This window comes from Cygnus olor, chromosome 1 (assembly GCF_009769625.2).
Source record: "Cygnus olor isolate bCygOlo1 chromosome 1, bCygOlo1.pri.v2, whole genome shotgun sequence".
Classification (NCBI taxonomy): Eukaryota; Metazoa; Chordata; class Aves; order Anseriformes; family Anatidae; genus Cygnus; species Cygnus olor.
In genome coordinates, this window is record NC_049169.1 from 42998408 (window position 1) to 43015167 (window position 16760).

The 16760-nt window shown below is 37.8% G+C and overlaps 1 protein-coding gene across 1 annotated transcript in view; it reads right to left on the reverse strand.

Annotated features, from left to right (window-relative positions):
• Positions 1-16760, reverse strand: part of LIN7A (lin-7 homolog A, crumbs cell polarity complex component) — a 56289-nt gene that overhangs the window by 33717 nt on the left and 5812 nt on the right. Inside the window, 1 exon segment of the mRNA XM_040554116.1 lies at positions 4917-5035. Coding sequence (XP_040410050.1) covers positions 4917-5035 — 119 coding nt within the window.

Here is a 16760-nt window from a genome sequence, read left to right on the forward strand (position 1 = left end):
GTACGGTTGGACTAGATGATCTTGAAGGTCTTTTCCAACCTTAATGATTCTATGACAGTATTGCTAGACTCTGCCTTCACCAACTAGCACTCTTCTTCTGGTTCTTTAATACTTGCAAAAATACACATCAGGGTTAGTTACAAAAAGCACAGACAGCTTGAGAAAATGACCAGATAGTAACACATTGTGGGACTCCAGTCATTCTGATTGCTAAAGCATGAAAATGACAATCATTAATTAAAGAAAATCATGCCGACTTGGCTTGCAGAACAGTATTACCTGGCATATAGTGAAGCTATGTTTTGAATATCATAAAATATAATCAAATATATCTCAGAAGTAAGCGTGGGGGGGAATATCCAGACCTCCTCAGAAATGGGTCAGAGTTCTGCCACTGCCATGTTTTTACCTGGAAGTCACTAGTGGTCTTTACATTTTTAGGATGCTCTGTCCTTAAGATAATTTTATAGTAAGTATAAAAGTTTTAAATTACCGAAGTAGAAACCGAACTATCTTCAAAAACAACATGCTGTTCCACAGACTGTTTTCATACAAAACACACAACAGTAGAGTATTTTGTGTTGACCGTTCCTCCTTTTAAGAAACGATTGTCATTGACCCAGTCTTGCAAAAGTGCTGTTGTGCAACGACCTGATATTTTGGTGGGAATCATAAGACAACAGAATAAAGTAACGGCTACTGTCGTGCTTCTGGCTGCCACACAGCATTTTATAAAGGCCTTCTGAACAGATTATATTTGGTATTGAGAAATGTTTCACTATTGGTATATATCAGTCAGATTTATTTTAAATAATATCCACAGAGAAATACATTTGATTTAATCTTGAAATGAAAATGGAGAAGAGAAGGATGGGTAGCAGGAAAGCCAGATACTCCTGAACATTACACTACGGTTGAACATACAGAAATAGAAACTTCAGAAACAACCCGAAAGAAAACCAGCTCATAAGGAGACGCATGGGCTTATCAACCTGTATCATTACTCTCCTGGCATTTCAGTACTGATTACCAAGTGTTAACAGTAAATAAAATTCTCATAATCTCTTAAGGCATGCCACATTTTCTGTTGATGATTTAGTGTGTTTTGCTCAATTGTTTAGTCTAACTTCTGTGCCTACAGCTCTCTTCATGGTTTATTGCCATACCAGAAGTTCATCTTATTTTACAGTTCACCTAACTTCCTTTTCACTGACTTACAACAATTAAAGTCACTTTATCAATTCAGGTTGCCTAGTTTTTTATTTATTTTTTATTGTTGTTGTTCTACATGAATATACCTTCTTAGTATTTCAGTTATGTGTTCGCTCTTTGTGCCTTGCAGTTCATCTCTTTTAGTAATCCCCCAGGAATCAGAAGAATACAACATAGCAACAACTTTGAATAAATAGCAAAAACACATGGAGGAAAGGACTTAATAGTATAGTGGATGAGATTCATGCATCTTTTGCTGGGTGACAAGGCTATAGAAGCTTAATTAATTTTCATGCAGCTGGAGAGCTTTTGAAACAAATAATTTTAAAATGCAATTACAATTTTTTTTCAAAATTCAATTTCCCTGTGACCAAACTTGGGTTACCTTGTCTTCTGGACTATGTGGTACAGCTAGGGATCTTCAGACAAAAAAGGAAATACTGAGGCCATTACATACTTCAGTTATTTCCATTATTTCCATAGCTAATACGAATTCCTTCCTAGTGCCAGACAGAATATTTCAGTTGCTGGTACTTATATTTAGCTAATTGAGAACCATTAATCACCATTTCCTGACATAGTATCCTAGAAAAATGCCAAAGTACTTCTATTTAAATTTCATTCACTCAGATGCTTTAAAAATATTTTATTTCTGTGGGATATTAGTTTGGGGATTTGAATTTGTGGGTTGATTTACCAAATAAGTTCCCATAAATACAATTCATTAGAGCTATTTAATAGATTCCCACATATTAGACTGGAATGTATATCATTAATAAAGTATCTCATACTTTTAAAGGCTAATTGATCATAAAGGTGACCTACTGCTTCTGTAGTTAAATAATTCCTAGTTATAGAGGGACGAGTCACAGCCAATCAATATTGCGTGGATTATAATTTATCTTCAATCATTTCATCTGCACTCAGTACAACATTAAGTCTCTCTGGGACATCCTTTAACAGTCAAACTCACTGGATAGTTAAGTGCCCATAATTTATTAGACTCGAAAAGAAAATGTTTATTTTCCTAAGCTCGCTTATTATGGAATTTATAGGACTACAGGCATCTGCCTTAACCTGCTTTATTAGATTTTCTGATGAAAGAAAGTTAGGCTCAGACTTTGCATTATATAATGTACACACCACAATGCAAATCTGAATCTCAGCATATATTTAATAAGCAGCCTCTTCCAAAATTTGCATACTAATACACAGCCTGCCACTGCTCCTCATTCCATTTCAATTACTCCTACCTACTGCTGACACCCTGCCTACTGCACTGCTTTCACCAGGAAGGCTTCTGTGCTCCTCACAACTTTTCACATTACTTCCTGTCATACTTTCTCTTGTATGCTCAACAACTCTTCTCCCCTTCTTTTTGTAGGTGGCTAAGAGAGGGAATAAAAAGCTAGTCTCCACACTTTCACAGTTTACACTCAGGCTAAGAGAAGATAAACAATGGGAAGGAGCATTTGCAGGGGAATTTTTGCCTATCCTCAGCTATATCAGGCTTGAATATGCTTGGGGAAGACTGCACTCCTCAATAAAGTAGCTACCAGTCTCTCATGAACTCCAGTGCACACGAAGGACATGCAAGAAGAACATCCCCGATTAATTGCAAGGCACAAGACAAATATTCTGCAAGCCCTTCCTGCAGAGCTTGGAGATGTCTAACAATTCAACAAGGCCAAAACACTCCATGCTTTTAAACTATTATTTTTTAAATTGAAGAAATTATTTTGCTGAAATTTTCCAACATCTTTTCAACTGGTGAAAAAAAGAGTTACACTCTAAATGTCTGCCAAAGGTAAGTAACTAAAAAGAAGAGCCACATTTTGAACAACCTTAAGTATTGCCAATACATATATGTCAATTCCTCTGCCCTCCTTGGATGAAAGGTTTTGCTATTGGACATTTTATATTGAAAATTCTCTTCTAAGAAAATATTTTTATATGTCATTCTGAATGGCTTTAATAATTTTTTGTTCTCCAATGTTGTTCTCCAATAGTGATGTATTAGATAGACAGGCTATATGTATGTAATATATGCTAAATATTTAAAAAGAAATAAACGATTTTGTTTACAAAGTTGGTAAAAATGACCTAACTGCTCATTCATCATACTCAACTCTTGTGTGACACCTAGCTGCAGGCTTACCAATTGGCCATTACCTGGCCGTAAGACTCTAATAGCAATCAGATTCTCTGGCATTTGCAGGTTGTCTTTCCACAACACTCTATAAAAGACCTTTCATGCTATTGAGACGGTTTTGTCAAAATCCACTTTCAGTTTGCTGAACTGAGAGTGCATTTGTCTAAGCCCACTTTCCTTCCTCCTAGGCTCTGTAGCCGTTCCAAAAAGCTTCGTGTCTGTTTCTGTTACAAATATTTTCCAGAGATGAATGTAAATTTATTAAGATTTAACTAATGATGCTCCAGAGATTGAAAATTCCTGTAACAATTGGAATGCCAAACTCTGCTGTCTGAAGAAAACTAACTTTTCAATGCTCTGTGGTCAATTAAAGAAGCATTTAGTTAGTTAAATGAAAGGACTAGTCAGAGTATCAGCTTTCCAGGGTACATACTGACATTATTTATTGTCATTGAACACTATTCCCATTAAAAAGCCTTGACAACAGCCATTCATTTTAGTGGAAACCTCTCTCTGTTTTCTCACATTGAAGAATATATTCCATAAAACAAAGAGCGTGATTGCATTCTGCTTATTAAACTGATGTCTGTTCTTCTCTTTCTTCCTTCCAGCCACCCAGCAGTCCACTCAATCAATGTGCTGCTGTTGCCTAGTTATCAAGAATTCAATCCTGCTGCCATTGAGGTAACATTAGATTTCCCATTGATTCAGTGTGGGAGGATTGGTTCCAGGCAGTAGATAGACAAACTGAAACAATTTCTTACAGGTTTTCTGGAAAAAAAAAAAAAAAAGATGTTGCCTTCAACAGGGCATTTAGAGCTGCTTCAGACAGGCAGGCTAACAACGTTCAGTTTACTAGGTAAGAAATGTGACACCAGATCTATGGTTTTTGTCTAAGAAACTTCTTTTAGAAGTATTTATAATGTAACTGCTTTAAAGATACTACTAGTATGTGTGTAGGAAGGGAGGTGCTTCTTCTCTATCTTGCCTTGAAGAAAACAATCATTTATCTACTGCTGGGCAGAGCTTAGGAAGGACCCTGACCATGCCTTGCAGTGTAATGATCACAGTTCTTAGCAATCTAACAAAAATTTCTGACATGTGGAGCAACATCCACTGGGACCTGACCACTGACTTCAAATGCAAGATTCCTATTAGCTCCAGTTAGCTTCCATGCTCTGATTATATCTCACACCTGAGTTCAAAGAAAAGGCATTTAAGCTTGCACTGACCCAACTTGGCTTGTCCCCATGTGCTGTACAGGTTAGCACAGACCCTGAAACAGCACGAGCAGAATACTAAAGTACTAGTTAATCACCCTTTCTCCTCAGCAAGGCTAACTGCCTCAGGCTTGATGCTGACGCAACTGTTCCGTGTCTGCTTTTCAGTAACTTCAGCTTCCTGCACAGTACAGGCAGCTACAGACACATCTCAGATCCATCGTCTTATATATACGGCACTCCTGCTTCTCCAGCACTGAAAGTCAAGTGGACTTTCATTTTTAGGATAGGAATGTTACTCTGAGAAATAACTAAAAATCTTACTTCCATACCTCTCTGATAGCTGTACAAAACTCACTCTGCAGCACCTTCTTTAGGGACTGTAGCTTGTGTACCGGTACCTCTCCAGATTCTTGCAGTTTCTCCAGTAACTCAATTGCTCTTGCAACATCTGAGTGAAAAAAGAAAAGGAATACAAGTCAGTATAAACAGAGGTTGTAAATGGAACGGCGACTAATAAGTGACTAAACAGAGCACAGTGATGGTGAATTTAAATCCACTTTAGCAATAACTATTGTACTAATCTCATGTTATACCAGCCTCAGATAGGCACCAGCACTGCAGTCCAAAGATTCAAATCCCTAAGTATAGACAAACGGTGCATTTACTTCTACAACAAACACACACACAATGCTACATTCTCAAATGCAAAACTTTTCTGGAACAAAGCTAACAGTTCAAAGCAGCAGACCTAAAATATTTCTTACTTTTCTGCATACAAGAAAGCAGCACTGAAACACTGGGGTCTACTTTCGGAAAGTCTGAAAGAATGAGGCTGACTCCTTATAAGTACACTCTAACAATGTTCAAGAAAAGTATTTTATCTTTCCTTCTCTTAAATCTAAATATAAATTATGGATAAAGAAAATCTAGAGGCAAGTAAGAGTCTGCTAGTGAAGAATGAGAAGCCTGCTAATGAAGAGTAAATGAGAGTATATGGGTAAGGCTCCTGTCTAAGTCTCCAAAGACCTATGCTAAGTTTGCTGATTTGCCATGTAAAAATCCTTATTACCAACAGAACACAGAAGTGCAGGAATACTACTTTTGGTGGCCTAAATTCTTCTTAAACCTGCATGTATTGTCAAGGGCAAAATCTAGGTGTTTCTGAAGAGCAGTCCAGAGGGCTTAAGTGAGTAGCCATTCGGAGTGGTGAGCAGGACTCTGGTCCGGCTGAACAGTCCATAACCTCACTCACAACATTTTTCATCTTTAACACCACTGCCTAATTCACACACTAATTAGTAAGATACATTAAAAAAATAAAAATAAAACCACACACACACACACAAAAAAAAGAACAAAAAAACCCTGTCCATGAGATGCCCAACAATCCTTTATGGCTGGGGACACAGGAGCACAAGAAATACTAGCCTGTCTGACGGAGGCTAGCCTAATCAACAGAGACACATTGACTCATTTGGAGGAGTGAGCTGAGCAATATACATCCCAGTCAGCCTTCAAAATGGTAGAGCTTAATAGAGGGTTTTCTCCTCCTGTGCCATTTAATGCTACCTTGAGGCTCATACTGTACATTTGCAGATATAGCTGAAACTGGCAATGCTGTTGCCTTGACTGTGTGGTCATTCTCACATCTTCTGGTGTATTTTGCATAGCTACCAGAGCCACTATTGGTGAACTGCACTACTCTACTAAAAATAGGTCTGTATCCTAGCAATTAAATGAATTTATAGTACTAAATGATAAATGAATAACTGAAGTATTTTAATTCTGTGCGTTAACTGCGCTAAAAAGAAATAAGCTCCCTCCCCCCTGCCACACCACTCCAAAATATCTACAATGACTAGATGCATCTTTGTATAATTCTCCCGGCTGATGACAAGGATTTTACTGTTTGTGACTGGGAGATTATGCTAATTGAAAGAGTTCTTACAATCCTTGGCTTGTAGCTGAGCTATACTGACCAGATGTCTTAGGCATAAAAGACATGAGAAATTTTCTGGAAATAGAAAAAAGATGACAGTAGATGAGCTGTAATGGGAATAAAACCATAATAATGTATTTGCATTTGTAACACAATAATTATTATCCATCTGCATCAGCGTTAGGAAAAGAGAAGATGATGCCTCAAAGAATTTATAAGTAAGGTGATTTACAAAGGAGGTAAGCAACTGGTTAGCACGGTAGGTTATGCCACAGCAGCTCAACAGCCAAATAACTCCCAAGCTCTTTTACAGACCTCTGTCAAAATACATCTCTAAATATGAGAGGAAACATGGCAGAAAGCATGCAGCGTTTCTTTAAGAAGGAAGTTTCCCCTTACCAGGCTTCAGTTTACATTACAGAGCAGTCTTGGTGCGCATGAAATTTCAGATGAAACTAAACCTAAACCCATGCTCAAAGACTGTGCCCATGCATTTACTCCAAGCTGTGCTTCAACTGCTAGTGGGCATCCAGTCCATGTCAGTGGGCCACAACCAGTCTGAAATAACCTCTCCATACAACACATGCAATGCGGGCATGCGGTCCTCAGCACCACCTGCTCTACTTCGCTGATCTTCCCATTTTTCCACTGCACTCTATTTGCTAGCAGCCAGTGTCATTCATAAGGGGTCATCTGAGACCCTCGAGACCTTGGTGTGATGGGAAATAGGCTGTATTTCCTTCCTGTAATAACACTAATGAGAAGCTTAAGGAACACTTAAAAAATGAAATTGCTCAAAGCACAAAAACTTAAGTGCAGCAAAGGCTTTTTGCCGATCCTTTATACAAGGTGAGTTCCAGCTAAAACTGAAGTTAAGTGCTTACTCAAAGAAGTGATGTCACTGGCAATGAGGCAGATTTCAAAGTCACATTGAAGGAAAAGCATATAGCAGAGAATCCACCCCTGGTGAAGTCAGATAGGTCACTGCCATATGTTTCAGAAGTACTGGTATTCACCCGCTGGGATATTTTTCTTGTCCCAAACCCTCCTTTGATTACAAATGTAATCAGCTTTGCTTGCAAAAGTTATCATCAAGTAATTGTTCTTAAATACCATTTTCTTACATACTTGTGGAAAGCACAAATTTATGAAAAGTGTGGGTGTAAGAAATACTCCAGGAATTATGTTAAAACCAGTTAAATTTTATGTAAATAAAATACTCTTGCTTTTCATTTCTGATTTGTCCTTTCTTTAATCAAAGGTATTTTTGAAACACAACAGAAAATGATTTCTTGCCTACTCTTAGAAGTACATTATAAAATATGAACTCCATTATATTAACATTAAGCTGATGGTAATGACACTGAGATCCATCCTCATTTCCCATATTTATATCCCTCATAAATTACCAGGAATTTTGAGTAATGATGTGGGTAGAATTATTCCTCTGTATTCCATGATGCATACACTTTGAAAGGAATATGCACTTATTTGCCCTCTTTTTATATCCAATTCTCTTTTCTTATTATTTTTTTACCTCTTTCTTCTTACTTCCTCCTACGTACACACAACTCCTTTCTTTCCCATTCTGCTTAACATTCACTTCCCTTTTTGTCTTCTCATCGTGATGCTTGCCTACAGCCTTTCAGGAAATAATAACGTTTCAGTGTGGTGGGTCACGTTATCAGTGAAACACAGAGAAGGCAGGGGGCTGTGGGTGGAACACATTTTATCAAGTGCGCTCATCAAAAGAAAAGCATGGCTCTCGGAAAAAAAAAAAATCTCATTTCAAGTGTTCTTTCTGTTTTCATTTGAATGAAGTTTCATTTGCAACGCTAGTGGGACAGAAGCAGGAGGTTACTATATAGGCATTATGAAAGAGAAGTATCACTAGAACACAGAACCAGCAAGATACGGTACTGTGATACAAGAGGAACATTCCCATGCAATACTAAATTAATTCTGAACATATAGAAATATATCACAGTCCAACTGATAAAAAGGTCTTCCTGCTTAGTTATCACTTTTTTCTTCATGCTTTTGTTCTGGTATTACATACTGTTTTCACTAGCTGATTTTGTTCACATAGCTAAGCAATAAACAATGTAGACTGATCTGTTTAATTAGCTGGATGTTTTGAAAAGTAAACGTTATTTCCAATGTTTTGCAATCCAGCTTTTACGACTTGATAATTACGAATCCACGCATTACAGAAAGAATCCTGGCTGGTCTCCACTTGGTGGTCCTTCCACAGGACTGTTAGCTTTGGGCAGATGAGATCCAGAATTCTGTGAAAGTTATCCAGACTGTGGTTTCAAGCTGGTATATTTTGTGAAGGCTTTAAGTTTGGTTCAGTTTCACCGAATCATAGAATCATTCAGGTTGGAAAAGACCTCTAAGATCATCTAGTCCAACCCTAATTTAGTCAGATACGTTACACATTACTAGGAAAAAACATAGAAAATGATTTTAGTTTGTTAAATGCTCCCCATCTAATACCAGAGTGACTCTTCAAAAAGAATGTACTTGCATGCTTTGTAATGCAAAATATGGAAACTGGTTTGTATCTACCAGTGTCCATCCTTCCTCTCGTGCTCCTCCTCTGTGAGCAAGTCAAATGTCAGTATGCAGTCCTTAAAATAAATATATTATCCTCTGACTCAAGAGACAATTAAGCAGAAAATAGTATGTTCTGTAATACTAGCTTGGGTTCAAACAGTAATTACTCAGAAACATAGTATTTCTGTACTCAGATAAATATTCTAGAATCATATTGTTGGGTTGCTCCTGAAGCAAAAAAAATGGTGATCATTTGTTTGTTAACAAGACATGAGGAAACAGACTTCTCACATTCTCAAGGTCATTCTACTGCCTCATTCATGTTAATTGTGGAGAACTTCAATGAGTTAGTATGCCAGTTATTACAAAAAGTAAATGTGCTGAATAAACACCATGCTTTGGTACCTCACAAATTGACAGCAAGGACACTCAGTAAGCCTTCGATACATTCGCTAACTTCACTGTGGCATAACAAAAAAATAATCCTGGCAATTTTCAAGCTATATACCTTTGTATCCAAAGACCTTTAATTAGGCTGAGGGTGAAGAATTTGCATGACATAACAGGTCTTTATAATTGTCGGTTTTTGTTCCTCCAATGCTTTTGTTAAGGTATAGTTGTTCCTTTACAGCTCATGAAAACATATGCCCGAATTTTGTTATTCTGTCAATTTTTTATCATCATTTCCAAAACCTACTTAGGATGCTTATTATATTTAGCAAACTTATTCAAATACCATCAAATGACAGTAGGTGATCAATGGTCAGGCAATTAGAATTCCATAGTGATTAGCAAAGTTCATTCATGATTCATAGCCAGTAGCCTTAATGCATTATATCAGACTCTCTATCTCTGTGACTTCCTCGTTAAAGCACAAGGCTTTAGAAAATTTCCAGCATGTATCTTTGAAAATTTTCTGTATTACCAGAGCTCTGCTGTCAGTTGCTGCTTTGCATAACATGACAATTCCCACCCTGGCATCAAAGAGCAGACTGCCCCACGTCCCTTCATTCAGCTCTTTGGTTCCTTGCTAACGGCACAGTGCTCTCCTGAAATACATCAACTTAATACTTTTAATCTAACCTAGAGAGTTCAGGAAAACTGAGGCAGAAAGCAGACTTTTTTGCCAATTTGAGTTGCTGTGTTTGTCTTGCCCAGAATTTCATGGCGATCAGTAAGCGTAGAGGTGTACTTCACCACGGTAAATCAGAGTCGATGTGCAGGGAACAAAAAGCTAAGCTGTTAGGATACAGCAATATTATTCAACACTTGATCGTGTATATCTGTGAGGTCTGCCCAAATTAATTATAGCAAGAATAATAATATCAGTGCATTCGTACTCAAGTTTAGATGACACGGGTAGCAGTTAGAGATTTACTGCAGTGTCACTTCATACTCCTGTGGTTAAACATCCCTATGAATGCACAAATAAATGTAACAAAGCACAACCAAACAGAGCTCTCATGATTCATCTGGTGGTGAGGGTTTCAACTCACCATACTTCTGACGCAGACATCTACAGCTCAGCTTCTCACCCTAGACTGTCGCTACTTTTGATGAAGAAAAACAGACACTTTCAGGCTACAATTCATCTGGCCTAATTTAGATGAGATGAATCATGCTCTGGGAGTGCCTGTTCTCTTTGTTGACTATAAAGGGAGAATAGATGATTAGCTCAGATGTACATGCCTACACCCTACATATTAAATGGTATGATGAAGCCCACTCTTATTGTCCAGATACATTGTGAATGACTCAAGCAAATTTACCTCCATGTGGTCTGGGTGACACCATACTTGAGAACAGCCACATTTGACAAGAACAGTGTTGTCAGCAGGCAGGCCAATATGCATGTTAGTTAAAGCTTTTAAAAATGTCTTAATCAAACATTTTATTGATTTTTTTTTCTTGATGTATCAACCATGAAATAAGATTGAGCACACTTGTGTGTGTCTCATTTTGCCTGATGTGATGTGACTGCTCCCTGGGACACGGGTGAAATTTCCCTACGGGTTCCTACATACATTCCTCCACTGCCTCGGTCACAGAAGCGTAGAATCATTCAGGTTGGAAAAGACCTCCAAGATCACGTCCAAGCGCCAACCTAGCACGTTCATTTTCTGTGGCCACTCATCAGACTCTGTTTGGGTCTATATATATCTATTTCTGCATGTTTGTGCTACATGCAGGCTTTGTCTGGCTCTAGCTCCTCAGACACGCCACAGCCACACAAGTCCTCAGCTTCACTTGGTCTCCCAGAAGTAAAGCCCATGACCCAGCTGCTGCACGCCCCAAGGCAGTGCTAAGCACCACAAGACTTCCCAGCAGCTTTGGCAGGAGCACCTGAATATGACAGTAAAGGTCTGAAATGTTTTGCAAAATAACTTACAGAAAGGACAGAGTTTATTTGCAGGGAAAGCAGAGTCACCTTTAATCCAAAATACAGACAGAAACTGTGTGGAGATCTCTCCGTCCAGTATCCTCAGCACTACAAAAGACCCTTATGCTTCTCTTCAGCAATTTCAGTCACTTTTGCTGTTGCAGGCATACTGCCTTAAACACTGCCATTTCAGGCATGCTGCTCCTGAATACTCTGCTTAGCTTGTTCAAACTGAACACTCAAAAGGTTCCTTTAAATGAAAAAATATGCTCCTTTATGTTCTCTGAACCTCACAATGTCTACAATGACCAAGTAATCTTCCCTGCTCTCAAACTCCTAAATTTTAACTAGTGATTTCCATTCTTCAGCTAGGGATTTTTCATAGCCTTAACCTACCATGAAGGCCAACTGGGAGAAATGCATTTGCTTCACCTTGGTCAATCTTCTTAGCCTATTCATTACTGTATAAGGGTAAAGCCACTCCTCAAACTGTTTGAGATTGTTAGATGCTTTGAGAGAGTGGCTTGGTACTGTCACATTCCCACTACTGTTTTTTAAAGGAATAATAATAAATAATGAAACAGAAAAACTTGAATTAACAGGTAATTGAAGATTGTTTCAAGATGATGAGTTTCACTGGCTTAGTTCTAGGCCAGAAGAGCAACAATACAACTCAGAATTTTCAAAGATGGGGATATAAAATTAACCTTAAAACCGAACAATTTTAAAACAGTGATGTAATTTTTATTCTTCCATATTATTAGTTTCATTACTATTTCTAAAGCAAGGCAGGTGATGAGGTGCATAAATGTGAGTATGAAGATTTCCACCAGATGATTTTACCATCTGTGAGTAACTAAGACATTACTGATACACCAGCCCTCTACATTTGACAGCACCCACTACTTTTGCATAGAAGGCATTCAACACAGCAGCAGTATGAAAACAAGTTCCCACATTATCCTTCAAGAGAGAGGGTTAAAAAATAAAGCTGAAAATGCAAAGAATAGAGAAGAACTGAAAACACTGATATTTTCTAACACAGTACTTAAAAAAGAATGCCGTGATTTTTTCCCCTGCATTAGCTATGGAGAAAAGAGAAGGGAGGGTAAAATTTCTTTTATTTTTTTTCTCTGTATATAGATTTAATTTTATATCGTTCAATCATGCCTGCTCTTTGTGATCAGAACTATGATTTATAGCTAGCCACTAACTGCTGAATAGAACAGATGAGACATGATTCTGGTGATTTTTCTGACTAGGGACAGTTAGCTATGAATACGACACAAAAAGAACAAGATTTGTTAGACTTTGAAAAAAATAATTTTGTATTGAAGTAAATATATGTTGTATATATTTTGAATATATGTGTACATATTAATTCATTAAGTAAAATAATTAAACCCTCGTTTCCTGCAGGAAGCATAATATGTAAATATTTCTTAAGAAAAAAAAAAGTAACAGTGTTTAAAGCAGTTATTTGCCTACCCAAAAGTGTAAAATAGCGTTCTATCTTGGCTTCCTGAAACTATGAAATAATGGCAAAAAAAGAGCCCTCCGAAGCAAAGCTATAAATCCCTGAGAAATTGTGAAATTCAGTAGGGTAAGGACCTGGCTGTAATGAAATAAGTTCTTGCAAGTTGAAATTTGCGAAAGTAGGAAAACTGTATATTCTCTCCTGTAGCCATTAATATCTTTTAAAGAGATGCCTTGATAACTCTACCCGTCTCAGCGGTCTCCTGATCACATCGCTTGGTTTTAGTAGAACAGCTCAGCAGAACCACTCTCATGCTGGAGTGGAATTGTTTTAAACACCAGGCAGAAGTGCGCTGGACACCTTTCTGAAACTGCAAATGTCAACGCTTTACAGGTTCTGATCCCAGATTAAAAAAAAATAAAAGGCTGCTACATTAAAATACCCCAAGGAAGGGTCTTAATAGAAACTTAATAGAATGCTTGCTTTTGTGTTTTAGTCTGCAAGCATACAGAGAAAACCATTACAACGAGTGAAGGAATTAAATGTTTGACTAACCTAGAGAAGCAGAAAACAGAAACAATTACAATGAATAGGCTTGTGTGAACAAAGAAAAACAGGATGAAAAACAACTCTATTTCTAACTGTCATATAGTTTTCTCTTAGCTGAATTCCATCCTCTCACTCCCCTCCCTACGCAAAAGCATGTATTTACGTGTCCTACGTGCGCACTGCAAAACAAAAGCATTGGCCATATGGGCAACCTCATGCGTTACCCACACGGATGCTTGCAGCCTGTCTTTAGTTTGCAGCTGAGAGATTTTTGTTGGCAGGGAAGCTGACAGGAAGAGGGGAAAAAGGCACCAAGAGGTGTCTCGCAAAGGGAGGCAAGGTTAACTTAGGGATGCTAATTCTCTGTCACAACAGGCACCGCGTTGGAGCCAAGGCAGTTGCTCCCACTCTCCTCCCTGCTCACGTGCCATTACCAGAGTCTCCTGCTGCCTCTCCTCAGTTCTTACCTCGCCAGCTAATCTTAACCTTACATCTTTTTCTGTTATTACCAGAAAGATGGCTGTGGGCTACTGGCAGTTGTACCTAGCGGCAATGCAGATCATCACTGTAAGTCGAGCATCATGATTTTATCTTCCGTTATTTGGTATGCTTTCTTAGGTGGTTTGAGACGACAGCAAAAAGATGACATTTGTGCAATACAGTGGATGCGATGCAGTCATTAAAGACACACACCTAACATAACTTTCCCTGTAGGGTCAGGTAACAAGAAGAAAGTTAATATTCTCTCTTCAATTTTAGTGGATTTAAGGATATTACTTCTTGCAGATCGAATCCCTCTGGTAGCTGGCTACAGCCTAGTCATTTCGCAAAAAAGGGAAAAAAAAAAAAAAAAAAACTTTCCTTGAAGATGTGTATGCGAAAAGCTACAACAGCAGAAGGCAGTATAAATAAAATCCTTTGGCAGTACAACTGGGTGGTACAGACATGCTGCTGGTAGATCTCAACAACTGCTCACTGCTAACTTTCAACTCTGAGGTGGCTATGACCTCAGAAGAAAGCCATGACTATCTTGAATTGCTGCTGCAAGTTATGCACAAAACTTTGAAACAGAAAACCCCTGTGAGAAAGAGAGCTCATGGCCACCTTTGTAGTGCCATTGTTTGGTGTTGTATGTGTGCTACAATGCTGAGAACAGGAGCAGGGAACTGGAACTCATCTCAGGTTGCAGCCTGATTTCACAAGGTAAGTTATCTGCCTAAGATACAAGGAGCACACCTGGCATCTTTTGACGTGGCTATACTGTTAGGAAGCAAAAGACACTGTATAAATGAGCCTAAGTTCCACCATCGGATTACAAGACTATCAGGCTACAGAGGGGACCAGACGTACAACCACCTCTTTTTCCAAAGAGTGCTTCAGGGATTTTAAAAGTCATCATGCCCTCTTAAAGTTTCTCTGGTCTGGCTCTGTATAACAAAGAACAGATACGCTATCCTTTTATTCCTGTGATGATTCAGTAAACAGCGTTTGACAGAAACACTACTGCCAAATCTACTGAAAAGTGAAGAGATGATGGTAAATAAATTTCTGAGGGTTAAAACTGCTGCTGATGGCAACAGTGATCCACCTAAGCTATTTCAAGTACACTCTTCCCCAATACTTAACTGGTTCCAGAGGGACTGCTACCTTATGGTCTAGGAGATTTATTATTTTTCAGAAAACATGGTTGAAAAAGAAAATTAAAGAGTTAGTGAAATTGGAGGATTAGTGCTTAAACTTGGGCTCTCATTAAAAAGAACCAGTAAAAATGTAATTTAGGTTAAGAAGAAATAAATTAAGAGTCTATTTTGGGCCCCATTCTTCCGTATTCGATTATCCATGTTTACACAGAAACAATTAAAATCAATGCTTTGATGCTCTGTGTATTCATGATGCTCATGTATTCATGGATACTTCATTGTTCTATCTTTTAAATTGTAACAATTCTCCAATCTCTTCTGGAAATCAACTTTTCTACTATATATATTTTAACTATTACTAGTAAAGTAGCACTCATTATGAGAAGCATTTCCTGGTGACTTAGTGGAATTGCATTTGAGAAGTTAGGGGTTTATTTAACCATTCTGTTTTGGACCACAGAAAACCACATTCTCAAATATATACATACATCTTCTGTATTTAACTTATCTGAGACCTGAGCTTGTGGTTTAAATACTCATTATTAAAAGAAAACTGCTAGTATGCAAATGTGCATTTCTGAATCAAATCATCTTATCTGAATAGAGAATTAACCATTAAATGTTTCTCATTCAGAAGGTAACTCTCCAGCAAATATCACAAAAGAAGATTAAGCTGACTTAGATTAACTTTGAAAATCCTTGGATTTATACATATGTGCAGTTTCCAGCACATTAGTATTATTTTTAAATGTCAAAAATACATCATGTGAAACAAATTAATTGTGCATGATGGAAAGCAGATTTACAAATTTACAGTTAAGTGCTCTCAAAATGCTATCTATCTGCCTTTCCTTGGTTTCCTCTTAAATCCTCAACTTTTAATTATTTGTGCTTCTGAGTAAGAAAAATCAATAGTTTTACACAATTCATATTTCAAATTCTAGAGCTTTACCTACAAGAACCTCATTTTGTATCAGAATGACACAAGTCACCAAAAGCTTGTATTTCTTTTCTTGCATGTGCGTGACTGTCATCCATGTTAAGGAGAGATGTGAATATATGTGTTCTGAAATGGGGAACAAAAAGGACAAATTATGCTTGGCACAAAGCTGATGACTTCAGTAATTTGTCACTTTTTTTTTTAATTTTCTGTGTGATAACATCATCAGAAGAGTCCAACTGAAGTTTCAGGATGGAATTAAGCAAATTGTTTACTAACAATTACATTAAGAGGTTAATCCTTTTTTCATTAGTTACACAAATGCCTCTCGGACATCAGCGTGCAACTGAAGTGTGTAGAATCCAGCATAGGGATATTATTTACAAAAACAAATCTTTCCTTTTCAACATTGTCTATAGACAGAGAGTATACACTTACTATACACACACACAAAAAAAAAAATACAGCATCCCGTGTTCTTTCTGATCATTAACACTCTCATCTTGCAACCTGCTGCAAATGGTGAATCCCACACCCACCCAGGGGCTTGTCACAGGCTCCATCCACTTCACCAAGCTTCAGGAGCAAGCCCCTTCTGGAGAACAAGCAGAAGAATGTACACGTATTAGTTGTGTTTACCACTTTGTTCTATGCAGGATAAATTCAGGTAGGTTACAATGATTATTTTA